At 38.8% G+C, this 22,036-nt stretch overlaps 1 protein-coding gene across 1 annotated transcript in view; it reads left to right on the top strand.

Moving 5' to 3' along the window:
- The window catches only part of IPO8 (importin 8), an 81,857-nt gene extending 70,346 nt beyond the window's left edge, over positions 1–11,511 (top strand). Inside the window, exon 25 of the mRNA XM_042992040.1 lies at positions 9,562–11,511. Within this exon, the coding sequence (XP_042847974.1) occupies positions 9,562–9,659 (98 nt within the window). The 3' untranslated portion in view covers positions 9,660–11,511. The remainder of the gene's footprint in view (positions 1–9,561) is intronic.
- The last annotated feature ends 10,525 nt before the right edge of the window (positions 11,512–22,036 follow it).

Here is a 22,036-nt window from a genome sequence, read left to right as displayed (position 1 = left end):
CCTTTCAAGATAATTATTATTGTATGATTTTTTTTTTTTTTTAATCACTGATCATGATATCTTAGCTCTGCAAAACCCTGTGCATTAATAGGTGTCTTTTAGTGGTGGTGGTATTCATGTACTTACCCTCTGTTTTGGAGCCAGTTCACTTCATGAATTCTTATAAGGAGCTTGTCTTCCTGGAAAAGAAACACTCTTCATTTCTTTTGCTGGGATTTACATGTTAGTGATTCTTGTTGATTTTCAGTTTTTGACTTGGAGAAATTGTTCTATGCAGACATTATTATGGTCACTCCTAGAAAATCAGTGGAAAAAAATTTGTAATTACAAAAATACTTTAGTGGAAAACATGGAATAGGCACCTGGAATTTAGAACCTAAGTTCTTCTGCATAGAGTTCTCTTGTCAGCCCTGCACAGAGTCTGTATCAGGAGAATTCTGGGTACACTTTCAGCAGTAGCCTATAGAACTATTAAAAAACCCACTTTGCACCTTTTCATTTTGTCATTTTTCCTGGAAGTTGGGGGAGGTAAAGTTTTTCCATTTTGTTCATTTTTAGCAGTTTTTCTGTAATAGTAAACATAACTACTTACTGAGATAGCCCTATTAAAAGCTGATACTCAGGGACTTCCAGGGAAGGTGGTGAAATGGGTGGATCCTGAGCTCACGTCATCCCACAGATACAACTAGGTAACGCTCACATCAGGGTAAATAACCCGGAAAATGACCCAGAGACGGCAGAACAAACTCTACAACTAACTGTAGAGAAGAGTCCACATCAGAGAAGATAGAAGAGTGGAGATGCAGTGGGGAGCTAAATGGACTACGGGTCTGTCCACTGGAGGGAGGGATCCGCAGGTGTGGAGAAGAGAGAGAACAGACCATCATGGTGCGAGCTTGCATGGGAAGATGAATCCCTATAACGTTTGGCTTTGGAAACCAGAGGGACCAAATTTCATGAGTTCTGACAGCAGGTTCAGTTCTGGGAGAGTCTGGAGGGTGATAGGAAACTGAGTCCTCATCCCTTTAAAGACACAGCACAGCCAACAGCCTGCAGAAACACAGCATAGAAGCAGTACTTTGAAAAATGCCCGGGGCATACAAGAGGGAAATTATTTACTAATCTTTGTGTCCCAGAGAGACTGAGATTGCTGGAAGACTCCTCCAGGAACAAGGAGCTGGTGGGTGCCATTTCCCTTCCTTTCCCTCCGGCATAAACACTCAGACACCTGCAGGAACCAGCCTGGAGCCGGAATTCACTACCTAATTTGCTTATACTATGCCCCATCCTTTTTAGCTGGGCCTGCCTCAGTTCTGGTGCTGTGGGCCCCCTTCCCTAGAAGACCATTGCAAACTGCCAACACCATGCCTCTCTACTGTGCGCATTGTGGGGTCTCAGTCCCAGCAGTGGCAGCTGGTCACCTGTGGAGGACGCAAGAACCTTATTAAAACTGTGCACGCTGCACCAAAAACCATAAAATACCTAGGAATAAATCTAACCAAAGAGGTGAAAAATCTATACACTGAAAACTATAGAAAGCTTATGAAAGAAATTGAAGAAGACACAAAAAAAATGGAAAAAGATTCCATGCTCCTGGATAGGAAGAACAAATATTGTTAAAATGTTAATACTACTCAAAGCAATCTACATATTCATTGCAATACCTATCAAAATAACACCAGCATTCTTCACAGAGCTAGATCAAACAATCCTAAAATTTGTATGGAACCAGAAAAGACCCCGAATAGCCAAAGCAATCTTGATAAAAGAAAACCAAAGCAGGAGGCATCACAATCCCGGACTTTAAGCTGTATTATAAAGCTGTAATCATCAAGATAACACGAACAGATCTGGCACAAAAGCAGACACTCAGATCAGTGGAACAGAATAGAAAACCCAGAAATGGACCCACAAATGTATGGCTAACTAATCTTTGACAAAGCAGGAAAGAATATCCAATGGAAAAAAAGACTGTCACTTCAGCAGATGTTGCTGGGGAAACTGGACAGCAACATGCTGTTAAGTGAACCTGGACCACTTTTTTACACCATACACAAAAATAAACTCAACCTAAGGGGATAAAAGACCTAAATGTAAGACAGGAAAATCCTTGAGGAGAAAGCAGGCAAAAACCTCTTTGATCTTGGCCACAGCAACTTCTTACTCAACACATCTCCAGAGCAAAGGAAAACAAAAACAAAAATGAACTATTGGAACCTCATCAAAATAAAAAGCTTCTGCACAGTGAAGGAAACAATCATCAAAACTAAAAGGCAACCAATGGAATGGGAGAAGATATTTGCAAATGACATATCAGACAAAGGGTTAGCATCCAAAATCTATAATTTTTTTAAATATTTATTTATTTTTGAGAGACAGAAACAGAGTATGAACAGGGGAGGGGCAGAGAGAGAGGGAGACACAGAATTGGAAGCAGGCTGCAGGCTCTGAGCTGTCAGCACAGAGCCCGGTGCAGGATTCGAACCCACGAACCGTGAAACCATGACCTGAGCCGAAGTCAGACGCTTAACTGACTGAGCCACCCAGGCGCCCCAGTGTCCAAAATCTATAAAGAACTTATCAAACTCAACACCCCAAAAACAATCCAGTGAAGAAATGGGCAAAAGGCATGAATAGACACTTCTCCAGAGACATCCAGATGGCCAACTGACACATGAAAAAATGCTCAACATCACTCATCATCCGGGAAATACAGATCAAAACCACCATGGGATACCACCTCACACCTGTCAGAATGGCTAACATTAACAACTCAGGCAACAACAGATATTGGCAAGGATGCAGAGAAAGAGGATTTCTTTTGCACTGCTGGTGGGAATGCAAACTGGTGCAGCCACCCTGGAAAACAGGATGGAGGTTCCTCAAAAATCCAAAAATAGAACTACCCTACAACCCAGCCATTGCACTGCTAGGTATTTATCCAAGAGATACAGGTGTGCTGTTTCGAAGGGACGCATGCACCCCAGTGTTTATAGCAGCACTATTGACAATAACGAAAGTATGGAAAGAGCCCAAATGTCCATCGATGGATAAATGGATAAAGAAGATGTGGGGTGTGTGTGTGTGTGTGTGTACACACACACACACACACAATGGAGTATTACTCAGCAATCAAGAATGAAATCTTGCCAGTTGCAACTACGTGGATGGAACTAGAGGGTATTATGCTAGGCGAAATTAGAGAAAGACAAATGTCATATGACTTCATTCATATGAGGACTTTAAGATGCAAAACAGATGAACACAAGGGAAGAGAAGCAAAAATAATATAAAAACAGGGATGGGGACAAAACATAAGAGACTCTTAAATATGGAGAACAAACAGAGGGTTACGGGAGGGGGGATGGGCTAAATGGGTAAGGGGCATTAAGGAATCTACTCCTGAAATTGTTGTGCTATGTGCTAACTTAGATGTAAATTAAAAAAAAGCCAACACACACACACTGTGCACCCTGCCTCTGCATGCTTTGCAGATCGGTCTGGCCAGCCATGGTCTCCGGGGCAGAGACACATCCCCTCTGGCAGAGGACCGGCACCACCTTGTTAAAACTGCATGCCATGCTCTACCCACTACCTTCAAGAGCAAGAGATGTAGCTGAATTTCCTAACACAGAGAAACACAGAAAGTTACACAAAATGAGAGAAATATGTCCCAAATGAAAGAAAAGAAAAAAACAATAGCAAGACACCTAAGCCAAACAGAGATAAGTAATATGCTTGATAGAGAAATTAAAGTAATGGTCATAAAGATACTTGCTGGACTTGAAGTAACAGTGGAGGATTTTTAACAAAGAGAAAACATTGAAAAAGAACCAGTCAGAGATGAAGAACATGATAAATTGAAATTAAAATTACTGTAAGTGGAATAAATAGTAGACTAGAGGAAACAGAATGGATCAGTGACCTGGAGGACAGAATAATGGAAATTAAGGTGAGCGGGTGAGAGGAAGACAAATTATGCAAAATGAGAATAGACTTAGGGAACTCAGTGACTCCATCAGGTTTGATAACATTCACATTATAGGGATGCCAGAAGAAGAGAGAAAAGGGGGCAGAAAGTTCATTTGAAGAAATAATAGCTGAAAGCTTCCCCAATCTGGGGAAGAAAACAAATCCAGATCCAGGAGGTACAGAGATTTCCCAACAAAAACAACCAAAGGAGGTCCATTCCAAGATACATAGTAATTAAGATGGCAAAAAGTAGTGACAAAGAGAATTTTAAAAGCAGCAACAGAGAAGGAGAAAGTTATGTACAAGGCTATCAGTGGATTTTTCAGCAGAAATTTTGCAGGCCAGATGCGAGCGACAAGATATATTTAGAGTGCTGGAAGGAAAAAAATCTGTAACCAATAATATTCTATCCAGCAAGGCTATCATGCAGAATAGAAGGAGAGATAAAGAGGTTCCCAGACAAACAAAAGGTAAAGAAATTCATGACCACTAAACCAGCACTACAAGAAATGTTAAAGGGGACTCTTTTAGTGGAAAACAAAAACCATGAGTAATAAAAGTAGGAAGCACACAAAAGAAGTAAAAATAACTATATCTGTAAATACCAGTAAAAGACTCACAAAAGGATATAAAGTATGACACCATATACCTAATATATGCGGGTGGGGGGGGCGGGGAAGGACAGGACTAAAGAATGGTTTCAAACTTAAGTGACCATCAACTTAACATAGACTGCTATATATAGCAGATGTTATATGCAAACCTAATGGTAACCACAAATCAAAACCAGTAATATGCAAAAAATAAAGAGAAAGGAATCCAAGTGTATCACTAAAGAAAGCCAGCTTATGGGGAGGGAAGAGAGCAAGGGAAGAAAGGAATGGCGAAGAACTACAAAAATAACCACAAAACAAGTCACAAAATGGCAATAAATACATACCTATAAATAATTACTTCAAATGGACTAGGGGCACCTGGGTGGCTCAGTCGATTAAGTGTCCGACTTCGGCTCAGGTCATGATCTCGTGGTTTGTGAGTTTGAACCTTGCATCGGGCTCTGTGCTGAGAGCTCAGGGCCTGGAGCCTGCTTCGGATTCTGTGTCTCGCTCTCTCTGCCCCTCCCCTGCTCATGCTCTGTCTCTCTCTGTCTCAAAAATAAATAAAACATTAAAAAAAAAACCCTAAAAAATAAATGGAATAAATTCTCTAGTCAAAGACTGAGGGTGATGGAACAGATGAAAAAACAAGACCAATCTATATGCTGCCTTCAAGAGACTCATTTCAGACCCAAAGGCATGTGCAGACTGAAGGAAAAACAGTTATCATGCAAATGGAAGCAAAAAGAAAGCCAGGGTAGCAATATTTATATTGGACAAAATAGATGTTAAAACAAAGACTTAACAAGAGACAAAGAAAGGACCCTACATAATTTTAAAGGGAACAATAAGAAGATAAAATAATTGTAAATATTTATGCACCCAACATGGGACCACACAAATACATGAAACAATTAGTTCCTTTATTTGTTATTAACTGATAGTAATACAGTAATAGGAAGGGACTCCAAGACCCCCCCCCCCCCCCTTATATCAAAGAAGAGATATCCAAACAGAAAATCAAGATGGTAATAATGGCTTTGAAGGACATACTGGATCAGATGGATTTAACAGATATATTCAGAACATTCTGTCCTTAAACGGCAGAATACACATTTTTTCAACTGCACATGAAACATTCTCCACAGATCACGTATCAGGCCACAAAACAAGTTTTGACAAATTCAAAAAGATTGAAGTCATATGCATCTTTTCTGAGCAGAATGCTATGAAAGTAGAAATGAACCACAAGAAAAAACCTGGAAAGAACACAAGTACATGGAGATTAAATAACATGCTACTAAACAATGAATGAGTCAACCAAGAAATCAAAGAAGAAATAAAAAGATACATGGAGACAAATGAAAATGAAAACACAGTGGTCAAAGATTGTTGGGAGCAGCAAAAGTCATTCTCAACAGAGAAGATAAGAATGATACCAGTCTACTTCAAGAAACAAGAAAAATCTTAACCTTACACCCGAGGAAACAAGAAAAAAAGAACAAATCCCCAAACTAGCAGAAGGAAGGAAATAATAATGATTAGAGCAGAAATAAATGATATAGAAACTGAAAAACAATAGATCAATAAAACCAGGAGCTGGTTCTGTGAAAAGATCAACAAAAATTAACAAACCTTTAGCTGTACCCATCAGAGAGAGAAAGAGAGGACTCAAAATCAGAAATGAAAGAGGAGAAGTAACACCACAGAAATACAAAGGATTGTAAGAGAATATTGTGAAAAATTATATGCCAATGAATTGGACAACCTATAAGAAATGGATAACTTCTTAGAAACATTGCCAGTACTGAACCAGTTCTCCAAAAACTGAACCAGGAAGAGATAGACTATTTGAACAGATCAGTTACTGGCAATGAAATTGAATCAGTAATCAAAAGACTCCCAACAAACAAAAGTCCAGGACCACATGACTTCCCAGGTGAATTCTACCAGACATTTAAAGAAGAGTTAATACCTATTCTTCTTAAACTTTTCAAACAAATAGAAGAGGAGGCAAAACTTCCAAATTCATTCTATGAGGCCAGCATTACTCTGATACCAAAACCAGATAAAGATACCACAAAAAGAACTACTGGGCCAATATCTCTGGTGAAGACAGATTCAACAATCCTGAACAAAATATTAGCACACTAAATCCAACACTATGTTAAAAAAATCATTCATCACAATCAAGTGAGATTTATTCCCAGGATGCAAGAGTGGTTTGATACTTGCAAATCAACCAATGTGATATATCACATTAATAAGAGAAAGTATAAAAACCATATGATCATTTCAGTAGACGCAGAAAAAACATTTGACAAAGTACAACATCCATTCATGATAACATTCAACAAAGTGGTAGATGGAACATAGCTCAATATAATAAAGACTACATGTGAAAAACCCACAGCTAACATCAGACTGAATGGTGAAAAACAGTTTTTCTTCTAAGATCAGGAACAAGACAAGGATGTCCACTCTCACCACTTTTATTCAACATAGTACTGGAAGTTCTAGCCACAGCTTGAGACAAAAAGGGATAAAGGCATCCAAATTCATAAGGAGGAAGTAAAACTTTCACTATTTGCAGATAACATGGGGATTGTATACATAGAAAACTTAAAGTCTCCATTGAAAACCTACTAGAACTGATAAATGAGTTCATTAAGGTCGTGGGATACAAAATCAACATGCAGAAAACTGGTGCATTTGTATACACTAATAATGAAATGTCAGAGAAATTAAGAAAACAATCCCATTTACAATCACACCAAAAAGAGTAAAATACCTAGGAATAAACTTAACCAAGAAGGTAAAAGACCTATAGTTTGAAAAGTATAAAACATTGGAAGAATGTTGTTAAAAAGTCCATACTACTCAAAGTAATCTACAGATTTAAGGCAATCCCTATCAAAGTACCAACAGTAGTTTTCACAGAACTAGAACAATCTTTTTTTAAATTATTTAAGTCTTTTTTTAATGTTTTATTTATTTTTGAGAGAAAGGGAGCAGGGGAGGTGCAGAAAGAGAGGGAGACGCAGAATCTGAAGCAGGTTCCAGGCTCTGAGTTGTCAGCATAGAGCCCGATGCAGGGCTCAAACTTGTGAACTGTGAGATCATGACCTGAGCTGAAGTCGGACGCTTACCAACTGAGCCACCCATGTGCCCCTAGAACAAACAGTCTTAAAATTTGTATGAACCACAGAAGACCCCAAATAATCAAAGCAGTCTTGAAAAAGAAAAAAACTGGAGGTATCACAATCCTAGATTCCAAGGTATATTACAAAGCTGTAGTAATCAAGACGGTATGGTACTGGCACAAAAATAGACACACAGATCAAGATCAAGAATGGAAAGCTCATAAATAAACGCATAATTATATGGCCAGTAAATCTGTGACAAAGGAGGCAAGAATATGCAATAGAACAGAGTCTCTTCAATGGTTTTGGGAAAAGTGGACCACTTTCTTACACCATATACAAAAATAAACTCAAAATATATTAAGGACATAAATGTGAGACCTGGAACCATAAACTTACAGAAGAGAGCACAGGCAGTAATTTTTCTGACATCAGCTATAACAACGTCTCTCTAGATCAGTTTCCTGAGGTAAGGGAAACAAAAGCAAAAATAAACTGTTGGGATTACATCATGATAAAAACTTCTGCACAGCAAAGGAAACAACCAACAAAACTAAAAGCCTACTGAATGGGAAAGAGATTTGCAAATGACAGTCCAGTAAATGGTTAGTGTAAGTTATTCATACAACACAACACCCAGAAAACAATCCATTTAAAAAATGGTCAGAACACTTGAACAGACATTTGTCCAAAGAAGATATCCAGATGGCCAACAGACAATGTAAAAAGATGCTCAACATCACTCATCATCAGAGAATTGCAAATCAAAAGCATGATGAGAGATCACCTTACACCTATCAGACTGGCTAGAATAAAAAACACAAGAAACAACAAGTGTTGTCAAGGATGTAGAGAAAAAGGAAACCCTGTGCACTGTTGATGGGAATGCAAATTGGTGCAGCCACTGTGGGAGACAGTATGGAGGTTCCTCAAAAAGTGAAAAATAGAACTACCATATGATCCAGTAATTGCACTACTGGGTATTTAGCTATAAGGAATACAAAAACACTAATCAAAGATATGTATATGTATATGTACATGTATGTGCACATGTATGTGTGTATATATATGTATGTGTGTATATATGTATGTGTGTATATATATGTATGTATATATGTATGTGTGTATATATATGTATACATATATATATGTATGTATGTATATATATATATATATATATACACACACACACACACACCTGTGTTTATTGCTATTATTATTTACAATAGCCAATTGATAGAAGCAGCCCAGGTGTCCATCAATAGGTGAATGGATAAAGAAATTGTGTATATATATGTACAATGGAATATTATTCAGCTATAAATAAGAATGAAATCCTGTCATTTGCAACAATACGGATGGATCTAGAGAGTATAATGCCAAGGAAGATAAGCCAGTCAGAGAAGGATAAATGCCATATGATTTCACTCATATGCGAAATTTAAGAAACACATGGACAAAGGGGAAAAAAAGAGAGACAAACCAAAAAACCCACTCGTAACTAAAGAGAACAAACAGATGGTTACCAGAGGGGAGGTACGGGGGTGGGGAGTGGGCAAAATAGGTGAAAGAGTTCAGGAATATACTTACCTTGATGAGCAGTGAGTGTTGTGTGGAAGTGTTAAATCACTGTATTATACACCTGAAACTAATAGAACACTGTATAGTAACTACACTAGAATTAAAACCAAAAAAGGCTAATGCTTGGTTGGGCAGGATAACTAATATCATAAGTCACAGTCCTTCACAATGCTAAGTATAAATAAATCTAGCTCATTTTAGGTTATTTCCAACTTTGTCACCTTAAATACTCTAATTTTGTCCCCTCCCTTTCTCTTGACAAATACTAGAGGCCAAGAAGAAGATTGAACAACAGGGAGGCTTCACGTTTGAAAACAAAGGAGTCCTCTCCGCATTTAACTTTGGGACTGTGCCCAGCAACAACTGAAAGAAGGAACATCAGCCTACCGAATGTCATCACTATGTTTTCCTTCACCGGGGGGAATGTGAAGGTCAAGGGGAGGATGACAGTGGGCTGCTTTTCAGCACCCTGCTGCTGTGCCGGATAACTGACATTGGGCAGCACATTTATCCACTCCCTCTTCCCCTTTGACCGTTCTCACCCTGAAATATATATTCTAAGCAGCTACTGTAATGTATGAAATTAAAGAAGAACAAAATCAGTGGATTGAAAAGGACAAATCATATTCTCCAAAGGATGAATGACCAAGGTGGATTTAAAGGATTGAATTGCACGTCTCAGGTTTTTGCCATGCAGAATCAATGGATTTATGCGGATAACAGTGCCTTCTGTTGTACATGAATTATCTGAAAAATTTTTTTGGAGTGCATTGCAATTTTTTTTAAAGCATAAAACATATTTCTAGATATAATGTAAACCTTGGCTATTTGTTGACTTATTCTGCATTTTACTGTGTGATTTTACTGTTAGGCAGTTAGTTACAAGTCACTCTGGTTTCAAAAACATCACTGCTCCCCTTGCTCACCCTGCTGCTGGGGGCTGTCTTCAGGGGTTGTAACATGCACTGGCTCTGGTTTTTCATTGTATGTTTTGAGGCTTTCTTACTAAGTGTCTTATTCCCTCTTCCATCATATATTTGAGCCTTGAAAGGGGTGGTGTTTCTATTGGGGTCAGAAAATATGAGTATAAATTCCATTTATAACCTAATAAGTGAAGGACTCAAAAATTTCTTGGCAGCAAGTGGCAGGAACTCTTTAGTCATTGGAATTAACAATAAGTCCAAGTATATTCTGAATCATGTACTTCATTATGTAATGAATTGGTAATAATACAAAAGCACATTGAACTTCCGGGAGAAGGGTGCTACGTTAAGCACGTGGTTTCTGGATGGGGGCTTGCATTTTCAACAACTTATCATTCCAGCTATGTTGGACCTGGGTCCAAAACATTTTCTAACCTTTTTTATCTAGAAAAAATGACCCAAATGAATTTAACTTCTACTTCTCACACATCTGAATTTTCTCCTACCTAATTCATTCTAGCCTTTATTATAGCTCAGTTTGGCTTGTTATATTCTTCAAGGGTTGGGATATTGGTCACTCTTTGATGGTAATGATGCCTACAGAAAATATTGCAGATGGAGGCTGTGGCTCTTTTTATGAACAGATTCAAGACTAGAACATGGATCATAGTCTTTTCGTACAGTAAAGTGAAAGTGTATTTTCAAAACTTAATGTATTACTGGATGTGATACAGTTTTCCATTTTTGTGAAATGTCTGCAGCTTCTATTTCCCCTCAGTTACTGGAGGAATTTTCTCCAGGTGCTTCCTATATTACCATCCCTTGTTAATATTAACTCTTTTTAGCATTTTAGGTTATTTAAGTAGTTTTTACAGAAGTAGCCTAAGAAGCCATGAGTTTCAGAGCTAAATGGTCCCTTGCTTTCCTCTGTCCCTCTCTTCCCAAGGCATTGATATTGAATGTGCCAGCTGACAGAAGAGACAGATGGCACTGGGGGGACATTTTAGATATCTTAAGCTTTGAAACTCTTCTTCTCCACATGTCTAAAATGGTTTCTTTTAACATAAATATGCCTTCACACTGGATTGTAAAAGGCATGTGATTTTATTTTTGTGAGGTATTGTCTTCTACAGTATTAAAGGGAAACAGATATTAATGTGTATCATCCTATCTTGTTTTTGAAGCCAGGGTAGTTGTATAATTTTGTTACCAGCAGTGCTAACCTGAATGTGATCTGGTTACCTTGGAAATGCAGGAACTTATATGAATGTACTGTAAAATAAAACATGGACTGATTCCCAGGATTCTGAACCCCTTTGTGTGAAATCTGAAATGCGGAGGTGCTTTAAGCAGGTGATAAAAATCCTTATTTGGGGGCAGGTGGAGCAAGGTAACTGTTGGCCTGGGAGGGTAACAAGGGCTCATCAGGAGCGGCGAGAGTGGGGAGCGGTTGGGAGCTAGAGCCCGTCTCATCAACTGTGGTATCCCGATGAGAAAGATACAAACTCTGAAAAAGCTAAGGCCATTAAGCCACAGCAGGACTTTGAAGGAAAATAAAAAAGGTGCTGGAAAGAGAGCCATTTTCTGATAGACTGTCATCAGATTAGGAGAGGTCAAAGTTGAGTGGAACGGGGACTTCCAGGGAAGATGGCAGAGTAGAAAGATCCTTACCTCACTTACTACCATGAATACACTTAGATAAAATCCACATCAGTGTAAATAAGCCAGAAAATGACCCAAAGACTCGCAGAACAGACTTTCACTGCTTAATGTAGAGAAGAGGCCACTTCAAAGAGTGTAGGAAGGGCAGCAATGCAGTTAGAAACCAAACCGCCTCTCAAAACTGAGGAGGGGAGGGAGGCACACCTCAGGCATGGATAGAAGAGACTAGCAGACTCTACATCCAGCACCCCAGGCATGGGGGATCCACCATGGGAAGATGAATCCCCATAATTTTTGCCTTTGAAAGCGGGAAGGACTGAACTTTATGAGTTTTTACGATCAATGGGGCTCAACACTGGGAACTTTAAAAATCATCAGGCTTTGCTCAGAGCAAGAGGGCAAGAGGAAACTGAGTCCTCACCCTTAAAGAGACAGCATAGCAAACAACCCTACTGAGATATGGCATAGAAGCAGCAGTTTTAAAAATGCCTGGGATATACAGGAAGATATATTTACTAATCTCAGAATGTGTGCTGGAGGGGCAGGGATCTTAGATTTCTCCAAGAACAAAAGAGCTAGCAAGCACCATTTCTCTCCTCTGCCCCCTAGCCTAGATACCTGCAGGAACCAGCGTAGCATGGACACTCTCCATCTAGCTTTGCTAACAAGTGCACCCATCTCCCCCCAAACCACACTCAGAAGTCCATCCGAAGCAGTGCCACAAGCTTGATAGTATGAAAGCAGCCCTGGCCAGCACCACTCTGAAATGACTCCTGCCCTGAGGAAGGGTGAGGAAAACCATACATACCAGTCCAAATGTGCCAGCAGTGACTGTGTGAAGATATGTGGTCTGACTGCAGGCCCTACCCAGCAGTGAACATCTCAGGGTTCAACATAGGGAGAGTGCCCTGCAATTGGGTGCTACTGCAGCTCTGGCAAACACCTGGTCTGGCTCAACTCAAGCCCAAGGTATTCCCCGTATTGGCCCATTGACACAGGGACCAAACCGTACCCACAATAGTCAGGAACAGCCATTGCGGACAACTAGACTGAAAGCAAATGCAGCTCAGCCACAATAGGGTGCATGCAACGCATATAGGAGACGCCCCTGAAGCACCTGTTTCTGTAAGCGGGGGTCTCTGCACTGCAGGGCACCACAGGGCCTCTTTTTCATAAGGACAATACTTTCAAGAGTAGGAGACATAGCTAATTTTTCTAACACCCAGAAACAGACCCAGAGAGTTAGACAAAATGAGGAGACAGATGATTTGTTCCAAAAGAAAGAATAGGACAAAATCACACCAAGAAAGCTAAACAAGCAGAAATAAGTAATATGCCTGATAGGGAATTTAAAGTAGTGGCCATAAAAATTCTCATCAGATTTGAGAAAAGAGTGGAGGACCTCAGTGACACCCTCAACGAAGAGACAGAAAACATAAAAGAGAACCAAACAGAGATGAAAATCTCAATAACTGAAATGAAAAATTGGAATAAGACCAGAGAAAGCAGAACGGATCAGTGATCTGGAGAACAGAGTAATGGATGGAGAGCAATTATGATGAACAGGAGAAAGAAAAAAGAAAAAATGGGACTAGATTAAGGGGACTCAATGACGCTATCTAGCATAACATTTACATTATAGGGATCCCTGAAGAAGAGAGGGAAAGGGGCAGAAAGTTTATTTGAAGAACTAAGAGCTAAAAACTTCCTCAATCTGGGGAGGGAAACAGAAATTCAGATCCAGGAGGCACAGAGAGCACCCAACAAAATCAACCCAAGGAGGTCCACACCATGACACAGAGTAATTAAAATGGCAAAAAGTAGTGATAAAGAGAATTTTAAAAGCAGCAGGAGAAAACAGTTACAGGAAAGAAAACCCCTTAAGGACTATCAGGTGGTTTTTCAGCAGAAACTTTGCTGACCAGATGGGAGTGGCATGATTTATTCGAAGTGTTGAAAGAAAATAACCTACAACCAAGAATACCTTATCTGGCAAGGCTATCATTCAGAATGGAAGGAGAGATAAAGAGTTTTCTACAAAAACAAAAGTTAAAGGAATTCACCGCCAGTAAACCTTAGAGGAAATCTGAAAGGGGATTCTTTGAGTGGAAAGGGAAGACCATAGGCAGGAGTAGGAAAAATAGAAAGCACAAGTCGAATCAGTAAAATCAAGTATATCTATAAAAATCAGTCAAGGATTCACAAAATAAAAGGATTTAAAGTATGACATAATGTGCCTAAAACATGAGAGAGAGAGAGAGAGAGAGAGGAATAAAACTTTATGTGCTTTTAGAATGAGTTCAAACTTAAGTGACCATCAGCTTAGCATAGACACCTATATGTATAAGATATTATATATAAACCTAATGGAAACCAGAAATCAAAAACCAGTAATAGATATGCAAAAAATAAAGAGAAAGGAATCCAAGTATACCACTAAAGAATGCCAGCAAACCACAAGAGAAGAGGGCAAGAGAAGAAAAGAAGAACTACAAAAACAACTTAAAGTAACAAAATGGTAATAAGTACATGCCTCTCAATGATTACTTTGAATGTAAATGGACCAAATAAATGCTCATATCAAAAGACAAAGGGTGACTGAGTAGATAAAAAAGCAAGACCCATATATATGCTGCCCACAAGAGACTCATTTCAGACCTAAACATACATGCAGACTGAAAGTGAAGAGATGGAAAAACAATTCTCATGCAAATGGAAGTGAAAAGAAAGCAAGGGTAGCAATACTTATATTGGAGAAAATAGACCTTAAAACAAAGACCTTTACAAGAGACAAAGAAGAACCCTACATAATCATAAAGGGACTAATCCAACAAGAGGATATAACAATTTCAAATATTTATGCACCCAACATGAAAGCTCCCAAATATATAAAGCAGCTATTAACAAAGTAAGTAATAGTAGGGGACTTTAACACTCCACTTACAACAATGGACAGATCATCCAAACAGAAAATCAACAAGGAAACAATGCCTTTAAATGACACACTGGACCAGATGGATTTAACATATATTCAGAACATTCCATCCTAAACAACAGAATACACATTCTTTTCAAGTGCACATGAAACATTCTCCACAATAGATCACGTATTAGGCCACAAAGCAAGTCTCAACAAATTTTAAAAGATAGAAGCTAGGGGCGCCTGGGTGGCGCAGTCGGTTAAGCGTCCGACTTCAGCCAGGTCACGATCTCGCGGTCCGTGAGTTCGAGCCCCGCGTCAGGCTCTGGGCTGATGGCTCGGAGCCTGGAGCCTGTTTCCGATTCTGTGTCTCCGTCTCTCTCTGCCCCTCCCCCGTTCATGCTCTGTCTCTCTCTGTCCCAAAAATAAATAAAAAACGTTGAAAAAAATAAAAAAAAATAAAAATAAAAGATAGAAGCTATACAATGCATCTCTTCTGAACACAATGCTATGAAACTAGAAATTGACCAAACAAAAAATCTGGAAAGAACACAAATACATGGAGGTTAAATATCATGCTATTAAACAATAAATGGGTCAACCAAAAAAAAATCAAAGAGGAAATAAAAAAATACATGGAAACAAATGAAAATGAAAACACAATGGTCCACATTCATTCATTCAAGGATGCAGTAAAAGCTTTTCTAAGAGAGATTATAACAATATCTCAAGAAAGAAGAAAAATCTTAAATAAACAACCTAACCTTACACCTGAGGGAACAAGAAAAAGAGCAAACAAGTCCCCAAACAAGCAGAAGGAAGGAAATAATAGATTGGGCAGAAATAAATGAAATAGAAACAACAACATCAGCAACAACAACACCCAATAGAACTAATCAACGGAGCCAGGAGCTGGTTCTTTGAAAGGATCAACAAAATTGAAAAACTTTCAGCCAAACTCATCCAAAAAAAGAGAGAGAGAGAGAGAACTAAAATAAACAAAATCAGAAGTTAAAGAGGAGAAATATCACCTAACACTACAGAAATACAAAGAATTCTAAGAGACTATTATGAAAAATGGCAACAAACTGGACAACTTACAAGAAATGGATAAATTTCTAGAAACATACAACCTCCCAAACAACCTTCCTGAAACAGGAAGAAATAGAATATGTGAACAGACTGATTACCAGAATGAAATTGAGTTAGTAATAAGAAAATTCCCAGTCCAGGACCAGATGGCTTCACAGATTAATTCTACTGAACATCTAAAAAAGAGTTAATACCTTTTCTTCTCAAACTATTCCAAAAAATATAAGAGGAAGGACAGCTTCCAAATTCATTCTATGAGGCCAGCATTACTCTGATACCAAAACCAACTAAAGACACTACTAAAAAAAAAAAAGAGAACTATAGGCCAGTATCTCCGATCAACATTGGTGCAAACATCCTCAACAAAATATTAGCATACTAAATACAATAATACACTAAATCATTCACTATGATCAAGTGGGATTTATTTCTGGGATACAAGTGTAATTCAATATTTGCAAATCTATCAACATGATACATCATCAATAGGAGATGATAAAAACCATATGATCATTTCAATAGATGCTGAAACAGCAGTTGACAAGTACAACATCCATTTAAGATAGAAGTCCTCAACAAAGTAGGTTTAGAGGGAAAGTAGCTCAACATAATAAAGACTACATATGAAAAACCCACGGCTAACATCATACTCAATGGTGAAAAATTGAGAGCTTTTCAGGAACAAGACAAGAATGTCCATTCTCACTATTTTTATTCAGGAGAGTGCTGGAGGTTGTAGCCACAGCATTCATACAAGAAAAAGGAATAAAATGTATTGAAACTGGTGAGGAAGAAGTAAAACTTTCACTGTTTGCAGATGACAGGAGACTATATGTAGAAAACCCTAAGCACTCCATCAAAAAACTACTAGAACCGATAAATGAATTAAGTAAGGTTGCAGAATCCAAAATCAATATACAGAAATTCATTGCATTTGTGTACACTAATAATGAAGTAGCAGAAGAAGAAATTAAGAAAATAATCCCATTTATGACTGCACTAAAAAGAGTAAAATACCTAAGACTAAACTAAGGAAGTGAAAGACCTGTACTCTGAAAAGTATAAAACATTAATGAAAGAGATTGAAGATGACACAAACAAATGGAAAGATATTCCATGCTCTGGATTGGGAAAACAAATATTAAAATATTGTTAATACTCAAAGTAATCTACAGAAATTTAATGCAATCTCTATGAAAATACCAATAAAATTTTTCACAATAGTAGAACAAAGAATCCTAAAATTTGCATGGAAACACAAAAGACCACTAATAGCTAAATCAAAACTAGAGGCATCACAATTCTAGTTTCCAAGACATACTAGAAAGCTATAGTAATCAAAATGGTGTGGTATCACCACAAAAATAGACACATAAATCACCAGAACAGAATAGAGAGTCCAGAAATAAACCCATGATTATATGGTCAATTGATCTACTACAAAGAAGGCAAGAATATGCAATGGGAAATGGTGTTGGGAAAACTGGACAGCTAAATGCAGAAGAATGAAACGGGACCATTTTCTTTTTTTTTCAAGTTTATTTTTGCGGGAGAAGAGGGGCAGAGAGACAGGGAAATAAAGAATCCCAAGCAGGCTCCTGAGCCTGAGGTCAGATCATGACCTGAGCTGAAATCAAGAGTTGGAAGCTTAACTGACTGAGCCACCCAGGCACCCTGGACCATTTTCTTGTATCACACACAAAGATAACCTCAACGTGGATTAAAGACCTAAATGTGAGACCTGAAACCATAAAACTCCTCAAAGAGAGCACAGACAGTAATTTCTCTGACATTGGCTGTAACGATATTTTTCTAGACATGTGTCCTGTGGCAAGGAAAATGAAAGCAAAAATAAACTATTAAGAGCTCATCAAAATAAAAAGTTTCTGTACAGCAAAGGAAACAACCAACAAAACTAAAAGACAACCTACTGAATGGAAGAAGAGATTTGTAAATGATATATCTGACAAGGGTTTAGTGTAAAAAATATATAAATAAGTCTACAACTCAACACCTCAAAACCAAACAACTCAATTAAAAAATGGGCAGAAGACATAATAGAGATTTATCCAAAGAAGACATCCAAATAGCCAATAGACACATGAAAACATGCTCAATATCACTCATCATCAGAGAAATGCAAATAAAAACCACAATGAGATATCACCTCATAGCTATCAAAATGACTAAAACAAAACAGAACAAAACAAAACAAAACACAGAAGAAACAACTAGTGCTGGTAAGGATGAGTAGAAAAAGGTACCCTCATGCATTGTTGGTAGGAATGCAAACTGGTGCAGCCACTGTAGAAAGCAGTATGGAGGTTCCTCAAAAAATTGAAAATAAAATAACCATATGATCCAGTAATTTCATGACTCGGTATTGACCCAGTTAATATGAAAACAATAATCTGGAAAGATACATGGACTCCTGTGTTTATTGCACAATTATTTACAAGAGCTAAATATATGAAAGCAATTCATGTGTCCAGTGTCCATCACTAGATGAAGGGATTCCATACACCGGAATATTACTGAGCCATAAAAAGAATGAAATCTTGCCATTTGCAACAACACCGATGGAACTAGAGAGTATAATGCTCAGTGAAATAAGTCCATTAGAGAAAGACAAATACCATATGATTTCACTCATATGTCAAATTTAAGTAACAAAACAAATGAACAAAGAAAAAAAGACAACCCAAAACTCTTAAGTAGAGTGAACAAACGGGTATTTACTAGAGGGGAGGTGGGTGAGGGGATGAGTAAAATAGGTGAAGGACTAAGAGTATACTTATCTTGATACATATTCAGTGTTCACAGGATTGTTGAATCACAGTATATATATATACTACAATATAGTGATTCAACCAGAAACTAATATAGCACAGTACGTTAATTATACTGGAATTCAAAAATAATGAAAAGATAATAAAAAAATGGAATAACAATACAATAAAGCTGAGTGCAATGGTAAACGCTGGCCCTTTGATTCTCATGTACTTACCTATCGTGACAGCAAGTTCCTTTCCCCATCTCTTATGTTAAGACCACACTGAAACCAGTAAATTGTTGATCAGGGAAAATTCCTAAGATAGAAAACAATTATTTTAAATTATGTCGTTTAAGCAATATAGTGAATTACAGTCCACTTTTCTCTTCAGTAAGGGAGGGTGAAAACTAAAAAATCCATGGAGAAAATCAAGGGGAACTTGGTCATGTGACCAGAGACCACTACACATACACATATGTTTCATCTGTTAAAAAAAAAATCCAGATGGGTCTGAAATGGCTCCCATCCCCATTTCATTCTCTCCATTAAGATCAGTGTGTAAGTGCTGACTCTGGATGGGTTGGAATCTTCTTGGGCAGTCTGCTAGGGAGTGAGGCCACAAAAATCAGTGAGCAAAGGGTTGGACGCAGCTCAGACACCAGGGCAGCTGTGGCTGATCCCATAGCCAGAAGAGAGGTGTGTGTGGCTGATCCCATAGCCAGAAGAGAGGTGTGTGTGCAACAGAGAGTCAGTGACTGGGCAGTGGGAGAGTCTGGGGCAGGCAGCAGTGGCATCGGAGGGAGGAGAAGGCTGTGTTGAAGGGAGGAGGGGGTGAGAGGCTCTGCTGTGGATGGAGGAGGTGAGAGAATGCATGTGCTCCCTGCAGGTCATGTGAGAGGAAATTCACCCTGGAGATCTGTGTGAAAAAGATTTCACAAGTAGATGGATGCCCCTCAAGAGCTAGAAATTGGAGGATTTCCAAAGGGTTTGGAATATGCAGGGAGCTAAGAGCAACTGAGGCAAGAGTGGCCTTTTCCCAAAAGATATCCTTGAGGATGAAGGGAAGAACTGGGGCAGATGAGAACTAAGCAGTAAGGCCTTATGGGCACCTTTCAGCTGTGGCCCAGTGTCCCCAACTCAGCTCTCTTAGTTTATAGTGACTCCCATTCGTACAGTCTAGTGAGTGAGGACAGTACCGTCATTTCTCTTGCTTGGCAGTCATTCATTCTGGAAACTTCTGCAGCTCTATCTATCTGCTGATTTCCAGACCATCTGACTCCAACTGGTCTCTCCTCGTGCATGTTAGCAAATTAGAATTCCTTCACAGTGGGTAATCGCTGGCCTTGCTGTTAGGTCCTTCCTCTTCTTTTTCACAGCACTTGTATTTTTTCTGATCTGCCTTGAATTGCTCATGCCATTGATTGTAAGGGATTTGAGGGAAGAGACTATGTTTTATATAGTATTTTGTACACATTTTGCCTTCTTTATATACCCTGTATCTGGAGACCAAGCATGATTAATATGAACAAATGAATAAATGGGTATTTGAGGTTCTGCCAATGAGCTTGGAACTTTGAGCTTCTCAGAGGCTAAATACGATCTCAGAGACAGGTAGTTTTCTGTGCAGGCACCTGACCTTTAGGAGGAGAAAACAGCTCCACAGCAGCAGCCACCCCCACAGTTGGATGGTGAAGTAGATGATTTGCTGCTGGAGGGAAGGTGTTGTCTGTGGAACACTCTCATCTCTACCGTTAGAAGCTAGGGGAGGGACAGGAAGCTATTCCCCAAACTGAGAAGACACTGTGAGACCGGAAATGAAGCAGGCAACTCCATACAATTTGCACAGTTTTATCAGGGTAACTTACTGACAGTGGGGATGGGGTGGAAGATGATCCGGGCTCTGTATATAGTTATTCTCTGCAAAGTTCGGGCTTTACTGTGCAGAAGTTTTAGAGTGAGGGGATGCACAGAAAGGCACTGTAGTGAGATCAAAGGGCTCACATGCACCTAATCGGCAGCTAACCTTTAATTAGACCTTGTGTCACCATCTGTGTTTCAGGAAGGGGAAAGACTATGTTATCTGTAAGAGATTAATGGGAGGCGAAAACAAGCATCCTGTTCCAGCCTTAGTGGGCATTTCTGAAGCAGAAGCCCAGTTTCTGGTTTTTCAGGATTGCAAAAGACATTCCTGGTTACCTTCAGTGACAAGGGTCTCTTTCACAAGGATTCATGAACATGTTAGGTCTAACAGGTTATCATCTCCCTCTTAGCTACTCACTCACCCTTGCTCCCAAAGATAGCTACACAGCAGGGCTCACGGAGCACCAGCACATACGTTGGTAAACGTTAGGACAGAACTTCCATTTCTGCATAGTTCTTTGAATCTGTGTCTATTATAAAGAAAGAATGAAATTGGTCAGTTTGTCACTACCTTCTGTGGAATTCCTCTATAGAGCATGGTTTTGCCCCAAACCCCCAAAAGGCATTTGGCCTCCCTGATTTTCTTTAGAGGTGAGATATGGGTGTGGCGGGCAATGAGTGGGCGTACCTGTTACTTCAAGGCAAATGATACAAGTAACATCACAATATTGTGATGTATTCCTTGAAATAATAAGTATGGTATTGGCTTTTGGGTTTTGGTTTTTGTTTTTGGGTGGTTTTTTTTTTTTTTTTTGGCACAATGTAAACATGCTATCTCATGCATTCTTACATTTTTGTTTTACATTCTTTCAGCCATCACAAGACTTCAGAGCACTTATGTTTAATTTCCCCTACCTACCCCCTGGTTCTCCACTACGCTCTCTCAGCTTTGCCACTCATAGTATATTGACCCAGAATTTAGCTAGTAAAGGAAGAGAAACATCCGTGCTATTATTTCTTTAAGTTTATTTATTTATTCTGAGAGAGAAAGAGAATGAGAACAAGCAAGCAGGAGAGGGGCAGGGAGGGAGAGAGAGAGAATCCCAAGTAAGCTCTGTGCTGTCAGTTTGGAGCCCGACACGGGCCTTGAACTCACGAACTGTGACATCATGACATGAGCCGAAATCAAGAGTCAGATGCTTAACTGAGCCACCCAGGTGCCCCAAGATATTATTTTTTAAATCACTCTGAGTCCAATTCAAAAGGAGCACTTATGTGTAGGTGTCACTTATCATTAAGACATTATGAAATCCCCTTAAATAATTATTTAAAAAATTATCAGTGGAGTAATATTATTTACTGTATTTTAAAGTTTCATGAAAAAGTCTGGAAACAATCTAGTCTGTAACTCAAGGTTTGAGTGTTTTCAAAATTAAAAAAATATGTGATTTTAAAACATTTTAATACAGTACAGACAAATGGAGAATCATGTCTGTTGTATTCAAACAACTACT

The sequence above is a fragment of the Panthera tigris genome, chromosome B4, assembly GCF_018350195.1.
Source record: "Panthera tigris isolate Pti1 chromosome B4, P.tigris_Pti1_mat1.1, whole genome shotgun sequence".
NCBI classification, from domain to species: domain Eukaryota; kingdom Metazoa; phylum Chordata; class Mammalia; order Carnivora; family Felidae; genus Panthera; species Panthera tigris.
This window is presented reverse-complemented; position numbering and strand designations above follow the sequence as displayed.